This window comes from Ciona intestinalis, unplaced genomic scaffold, assembly GCF_000224145.3.
Source record: "Ciona intestinalis unplaced genomic scaffold, KH HT000075.2, whole genome shotgun sequence".
NCBI classification, from domain to species: domain Eukaryota; kingdom Metazoa; phylum Chordata; class Ascidiacea; order Phlebobranchia; family Cionidae; genus Ciona; species Ciona intestinalis.
In genome coordinates, this window is record NW_004190397.2 from 368,606 (window position 1) to 376,332 (window position 7,727).

Below are 7,727 nucleotides of genomic sequence, written 5' to 3' on the forward strand. Positions count from 1 at the left end.
GACTGCCTGCGGTCTCTGAATTGGCATACGAGAGAAAAAGGCAAACTATTTGAATAAAGTACTTCCTTTCAATTTAGCGGTAAAACAAACATAAAACCACTTTAACTTTGGTATATAATGGTAAAAGTAAAATATAACTGTTTGAGATCGTTTTGTTTGTATTTTTAGACAAATTTATAACGAAATTTCCCCGTAGACTCAATGTTGCTTTTTCATTCAATATATTACTTATTGACATGCAATAATCTTAACATACACCTTATTTAAAACAATAAAACCTCAAAAATATTAATTTTATTTGAATAAAACAGCGCATCAAAAAATATAAACAGTTTAAAAAATACTTCGCAACACTGCCATGTAGCGGTCGTTATTGACGCCGCAAAATACAAAAATTCTTTCCGAAAAAAAATCAGTTTGTTTTGGATACAGTTTGCTGCGTCGAACATTCGCTAAAATTTAACATACAGAGAAAAAAGTCTAAAAAGTATCTTGCTTAATGCATTAGTTTTAAGGTTTTATTATTAATAATATTAAAATGCGTGGGAAAAGTCAGATGTGAGTTAACACAGCAATTAAATGCACGTAACAACGTTTTAAAAATTCTTGAATGTTACGTATTACAATTTAAACATAGCGTATGCAAAACTACTTATTATATAATGGGTGTTAGTGAAGAATATACCCCACCTTATTTTTTAACTCCTAACAACTAACCCCTATAACCATCAACCCCTAACTACTAACCATCAACCCCCAAACCTCTAACATTTTCCACCAGCCCATTCTGCTATGTACCGGAGGATTCTTCACTAGTGCCAAAATTTACTTACATAAATTACATTTATCCATTTACAGAAAAAAACACTATATAAGTACAGATTAAAATGTTGAAGAAAAACGATTTTCACTGACAAATAAAAAAACAAGATGGCTCCCAACATCGATTGGGATGCGATCTCGTCCGTAGCGGAGTCAAAAGATGTTGAAGATGATGAAGTGATGGAGAAAGTCGCTGATCTTCTTCATGATGCGGAGGCAGGAGACTTCTCTTCTGATTCTCCGAAGTTGCAGCTTCTTTTTAAATCCGCCTTGAGAATTTTAGACGTAAATATTTAAACGTTTTTTTTTAGTTTTGTTTCAGAGGAGAAAAATCCCCCGAACGTGGGTGATTATTTTTTGGGGGGTTTTTAATCTGTCTATTCGTTTAAAATGTTTCTAAATCTTCGCTACCACATTCGAACAGTCTAATAAAGTTATTATTATTATTCTTCAGTATAGAGAAAAAGCAATGCAAGAAATCCTCAAGGAGCAAACAGATCTGATCGACGAAAAAGACGAAGAAATTGAAGATTTGAATCGAGAGTTGCAACAAGAGAAGGTGAAAACACATATCAAATTATTTATTTAAAAAACATTTTTGTTTTTTCGCAACAGACATGTATTTTTTCTTTTTGCAACTATTTTTTTTGCAGAACTATTATTGTTTTATGTCAAAACTTTTATATTTTTTTGCAGAAATTTGCTGGTACAACTGGAGACACTGATTTCAGTCGAGTAGAGCACCGAAAACTGATAGAAAGTGTAGAAATGTACAGAGAACAACTGATCGATGTGAAACGTGAGCTACAGGATATGACACAAGAACGAGACACGTATGAACGTGATATGGAAGCTGGGAAAAAACAATTAAAAGAATTAAAATCAGAGGTAACTTTTTGGGTGAATTCTACAAGAATATATAATGTGGTCTATATACAATTTTCACTGTGAAAAAGTAATTAATAAAATCCTATACCCAAAGTCCCAAATAGTAGGGTAGGAGAAGATGGGACACCTTTAGCACATAATATTTAAGACCTAATGCATTTTTGTTTTGGGATATTGTTGAGATGTGTTGTCTATTACTTTACATTTTTTATGACCTTTCTAAAGTTTTTGAGTATTTGCCCCTTTTTTAACAAGTTTCAGCCTATGTTATAACTTTTTTTGTCAGTTTTTATTATTTTTACCCAATTTATTGACTTTGTATGACTTTACCATTTGTGGCCAATATTTTCACACTTTTGTCCAACTTTTGACCATTTTTGTAACCGGTTTCCACCTTTTACCATTTTTCCCCCAGAATTAAGAAGTGCGCTACAATTTGCGCTAATACAGTAAAATTTGCGCACTTTTGACTAACATTATTCCTTTTTTTAAACAAATTCCCCCCCCCAGAATCAAGAACTGCGTTACAATTTGCGAGAATACAGGGAAATAATGGAAAACCAGCAACAACAAAAACTTTCTACACATGGACAAACTGATGCAGAAACTAGAGAAAAACTTACACAGAAAAACAAGCAAATATCTGAACTGCTAACTCAAATTACGGTGCGTATATGTATATATATGAATGTATATATGTATATATGTATCTATATTCAGCTAGCCCAGTATATTTAGTGGTATACACATTAAATTTATATATGTATATATATATAATATATCTTAAAATTGAACTTATAGTAAATATAATAGAAATTTAACTTATATAATACTTATTTTAATCCAAACAACTAAAAACATTTGTAATTTGTCCATATAAAAATTGTAAAACACAACAAAATCATTGAATTAAACCAAAAATGAAAAGCTTTTATAAAAATCCCATAAAATTACCTAATCGAAGTAATACTATCTCGCAAAAATTTTTTTTTATTTATTAAATTTTACATTTCAGACACTAGAGGAGCTAAACAGGGATCTAAGCTCCGGGAATCGGAATCTAAAGATGGAGATGGAGAATGCTCAGGAGGACATGGAGAGGATGGTGGATGAATATGAGAAGATGAGGAAGATAATCGGGAGTTCTGATCGTTTTACGGACGATCTGCACCGACAAAATGCGCAATTGAAAATGCAGGTAAATAATTTTTTTTGTAATTTCACGCAGTTAAAGATGCAAGTCAATTTTTTTCGGAAATCTAATTTATTTATTATTATGTGGCAAAGCAACTTCTGAAGTTTGGTTAATACACCTTTTACGCGCATTTTAAGGCCATTTTCTTGTCAGGGTAAAAAGTTAGCTGCTTCAGATATATATATCTATATATATGCACTTCAATGTTAAAAATCAAATATTTTTAAAAATTTAATTCAGGTTGACTTTACAAAAAAAATGAAAATATGATCATCTTTTTTTTTATCTTTTTCTTTCAGATTTCGGATCTTCGAGAGCAAATTCGCTCCAAGACTGAAGAGGAGGACTTGATTGCTGAATCTGTGAACAAAAAGGTTGAGGAGTGGAGCAGAATCTTGGAGGAGAGGAGGCAGAAGATTGAAGAGCAGGAGAGGGTCATTGGAGTCCTCCAGAACAAAATTACATCCGCAAATTTGGACCAAGATCGGATAAAAGTGGAACAACTGACAAAAGTAGGATTTTTTTTTTGACAAAAAAATTGCCTGGTGTAAAATTTAATATCTAAGACAGTAAGAATGAATGTAATTTATTTATCCTCGCGTGGCAAGGCAAAGACAGTCGTTATAACACGGGTGTTCTGTTTCATACACCTCATGCCCACTTACAAGTTAACAGTATGTAGCTTTCGGCGTAAATTTTTTTGAATTTCCACACAAAAAGCTGCCTTAAACAATTTTGTCTCCCTAAAAGTGACGGCTATAAAATAAAAACTTTATAAATTTATATTTCAAGCCCTAAAAAAAATTTTTTTTAGAAACTTGAAGAAAAACAAAAGCAACTGAAAGAAATTGAATCTGCATTAAATCAAGCTGTTGGTGACTTGGAAGAGCAAACAGCGATTGTTCAAGATTTGCAGAAAAATAAAGGAACCAATCGTGAAACACTGGCATATAAGTCTCAGATTCGTAACTTGCAGGTAATTATGTGATGAATGTAACTTCCTTTATCCTCGCGTGGCCGAAAACGACAATCGTTATAACACAGGTGTTCTGTTTCATGCACCTCGTGCCAGCTTACGAGTTATCATGTATGTTATTTTGTGGGGGTGTTTTAGGATCTTTTTTATGCATGGCTGGTTTGAAGCAATTGACATTAAGTATGTTGCCTAAGGACACTTAGCCACTATGTTGAAGTGTTGCCATGTTTTAAACTTACAGTGTTGCAATGTTTTAAACTTACAGTGTTGCCACCATGACATAAATTTTGCAGTGTTGCTATTACAAAATTTCACATTGTTGCCCTCACAAGTGTTGGTCACACAAAATTTTACAGTGTTGCCCACATAAAACCTGTCAGGTGCAAGTTGCAATTATATCATAGATTTTGCAGTGTTGCCATCTCAAATTTTCACAGTGTTGCTCTTACAAAATTCCAGTGCTGCCATTTTATAATTTTACAGTATTGTCCCCACAAAATTTCACAGTGTTGCCACAATAAAATTCCCCAGTGTTGCCATCATAAAACCCATTTTTAATACAGGCTGATGTAGCAAAACTAGAAGAATCCACGCGAGCTGCTGAAAAACATCGCGCTACAGCAGAATCTGAGGCACAAGAAAACGACTACAAACTAACAGAAGCATTAAAACGTATTGCGTTACTCGAATCCGGGCAATATGGCCTTACAGAGGCAGTTAATGAAATCAAAGGTATTGCAAACTTTATATAGTAGGGCGGGGGAATACGGGACACCTTTAGCGCATAATATCTAAATATCCTGATCATGTTTTAAACAATTAACAACAGTCTATTGGAGCCGTGAGGATAAGGTTTTATAATTCTTTGAATGTTCTTTGTTTACTGCCAAATGTAACGAGAAAATAGAATAAAAAGGTGTCCCATCATCCCCCACCCTACTATATATGTGATTGAATATATATTTGTAGTGTCTAAAAAAATATTTAATAATTTGCAGTTTTAAGTTAATTCGTTGTCTAAATTATCTGCCATACACACAAAAATAAAAATCACCCACAAATTCACATACGTGGTAACTTGTAAGCAGGCATGAGGTGTATGAAACAGAACACCCGTGTTATAACAACTGATGTTGCCCTGCCATGCGAGGATAAATAAGTTATAGTCACAGAGAGTTTACACTTTATAATACATAAATTACTTTCATGAACCTTTTCTTAAAATATGTTTACATTTCAGAGTGCAAAAACCAGACCAGATTATGTGAGCAGGAAATTGTGGATTTAACAAGACAAGCAAATCAATTGGAGGAAAAACTAAATGACGTATGTAACTGTTTATTGGCTAAAAAATGGATTGAGGAGACTGTACACAGTATCCGGAATTTGTCCGTTTTGTCTGTTTTGTCCGGATTTCGCTGCCGCATGCGGAACTCGGTAATGGGTTAGCATACGACTTCGCAGGCGAGTTTACATGCCGGATACTGTGTACAGCCACGTTTAGCTTAACAGTTAGATTGCCTAGCTAGAGCATACCAGGTTTAAAACTTAATGCTGCTAATATTGTGGCATGTGTGTACTTAAAAAATTGTTGTTGTTTTTTTGGTAAGGTTCTACAGTGATTTCAGGGTACCTGGGATTTAAGCCAGAGTTGCCTCATTATTTCTTTTTATATGAGTTAAGTCTTAGAGCGAGGCATACCGTGGGTCCAGAGTTTTGACCTGAATATTACCCCAACACCCAGTAAGCAAGACACTTAAAAACTGTTTTAAAAAAACATATTTAAAATTTTTTAAGATTTTTTTTAAAAAATCTATTAATATTTTTTTCAAAAGATGATCTTTTTTATCTTCCCAGCTCCTGGAGGAGAATGAGGAGTACAGGGAGCGGTTGGGAGTCGATCCGAGAGACCTCCAGGACATTTTACCTCTTCGGAAGTCCAGAGCCCTCCGCCAGCAGCAATATCGTGCAGAAAATCAAGTCCTCTTAAAAGAGATTGAAAGATTAGAGGAGGAGAGAATTGACTTCAAGAGGCAGGTAAGAAATCAAAGTCCGGATGTGATTATTCAGTATATCATCTTTATTGTAAAAAAAACTCCTGAAAAACTAATCACCTGTAAAGCTACATACATGGTAAAATGGTCACTCGTAAGCTGGCACGAGGTGTATGAGACAGAACATCCGTGTTATAATGACTGTTGTTACCACACATACGAGGAAAAAGCAGGTTTTATTTATTACATTCGGCCAAGGTTAGCCCATTACTTTAAAACCAGGGGGCTACCTCTAACAAATATGAATGAATAATCTTATTTATTCTCACGTGGCGGGAAAATAACAGTCGTTATAACACAGGTGTTCTGTTTCATACACCTCGTGCCAGCTTATGAGTTACCACGTATGTAACTTTCTGGATGATTATTTTTCCCTGGAAACTTTTTTTATTTTTCCCTGGAAAGATTATTTGCATAACATTTGACATATATTGCCCAAAGACACATCGTCACAATGGTAGCAGCATCGAGTTTCGAACCCTGAACCTACATCGAGTTTCGAACCCTGACTGCTGTATAGAATCTTTCTGCATAGAAAAAATACCGTTATAGGTACCCCACCCATATAGAATCAAATTTTGTACAATTTTTACGCAGATTCGTGCCCAAGCTCAGTCCCACACTCAGAAAGCATTAAATGAAGGTCTAGGATCTGATGATCTAGATTTAATTGATCGTTTTATTGAAGATGTGAAAAAGAAGAGAATGCAAGGAGTTTCCCCACAATGGTTAGTTTTATTTTATCAGTATGTATTTTTAATTGTGACATTGAATCATTTGTGACTTTGCATTTTCAATTAAAACTGTGTACTTTTTGTTCCGACTTTGCATTTTAAATTGCGACTAAGCATTTTTTAGATACAAACTTTTCCATGACTGCATTTTAGGGTCAACCACAACAAATTTAAAAATTTTTATTTTAAAAATTTTCTTGATCAGTTTTTCGACTTATTACCATGACTCAGCAATTTCACAATGACTTAACATTAACAGGCCGACCCCCACTAGTGTAGAAATGCGGTCATCAAGTGAAGGTAAAATGATGCAAACAATGGAAGAATTAAATCGGGAATCGAATTTATCGGAACGAAAGTTACGAGACGCACAAGTCGAAAATTTAAAATTACAAAAAGTAAGTTTTTTATGTAATTTATTACATTTTTAAGCAATTTTTTCTATTTTTCTTTTGTATATATTTCTATTAATGCATTTTCAGCAAATATTTATATTTTTCTTTTATATATACAGTAGGGTGGGGGAAGATGGGACACCTTTTCATTCTCTTTTCTAGTCCCATTTAGTACTGAACAAACAACATTAAAAGAATTATAAAACTGTATCCTCACGACTCTCATAGACCGCTGTTAATTTAAAAAACGATCAGGATATTTGGATATTATGTGCTAAAGGGGTAAAAATAAAACACAAAATTAAAAATATTTTCCTCTGCTTTAAACAATTTATAAAAAAACTTTTTTACTAGGAATGTCGTACAATTGTGACAGAAAACAGCCAACTACGAGTAGCTATGAAAGAAATATTAGAAGCTATTAAGAAATCTCAAGAAACGCAAACTCAAAATGTGAAAATACCTTCACTGGATAAATTGTTAAGAGTAAGTGTGTTGCATATAATAATTTTCTCAAGATTATAAAATATATTTAGTACATTTTTGTCCGTTTTTTCTTTTCCCATTTGTTGAATTTGTTCCCGCTTTTCAAGCAACTCTGTTTTTTCCATTATCCTCTAGTACCTTATTTTTTCTTTCTTACGTATTTTAGGCAAATCTCTT

At 33.5% G+C, this 7,727-nt stretch overlaps 1 protein-coding gene across 1 annotated transcript in view; it reads left to right on the forward strand.

The window, feature by feature from the left end:
* Positions 1-30: 30 nt before the first annotated feature.
* Positions 31-7,727, forward strand: part of LOC100176637 (centrosomal protein of 290 kDa-like) — a 10,889-nt gene continuing 3,192 nt past the window's right edge. Inside the window, exons 1-14 of the mRNA XM_026838340.1 lie at positions 31-58; positions 859-1,107; positions 1,277-1,381; positions 1,519-1,710; positions 2,221-2,376; positions 2,726-2,908; positions 3,205-3,417; positions 3,720-3,881; positions 4,445-4,613; positions 5,122-5,207; positions 5,739-5,918; positions 6,533-6,663; positions 6,929-7,067; positions 7,419-7,550. Of these exons, the coding sequence (XP_026694141.1) occupies positions 931-1,107; positions 1,277-1,381; positions 1,519-1,710; positions 2,221-2,376; positions 2,726-2,908; positions 3,205-3,417; positions 3,720-3,881; positions 4,445-4,613; positions 5,122-5,207; positions 5,739-5,918; positions 6,533-6,663; positions 6,929-7,067; positions 7,419-7,550 (2,025 nt within the window). The 5' untranslated portion in view covers positions 31-58; positions 859-930. The remainder of the gene's footprint in view (positions 59-858; positions 1,108-1,276; positions 1,382-1,518; positions 1,711-2,220; positions 2,377-2,725; positions 2,909-3,204; positions 3,418-3,719; positions 3,882-4,444; positions 4,614-5,121; positions 5,208-5,738; positions 5,919-6,532; positions 6,664-6,928; positions 7,068-7,418; positions 7,551-7,727) is intronic.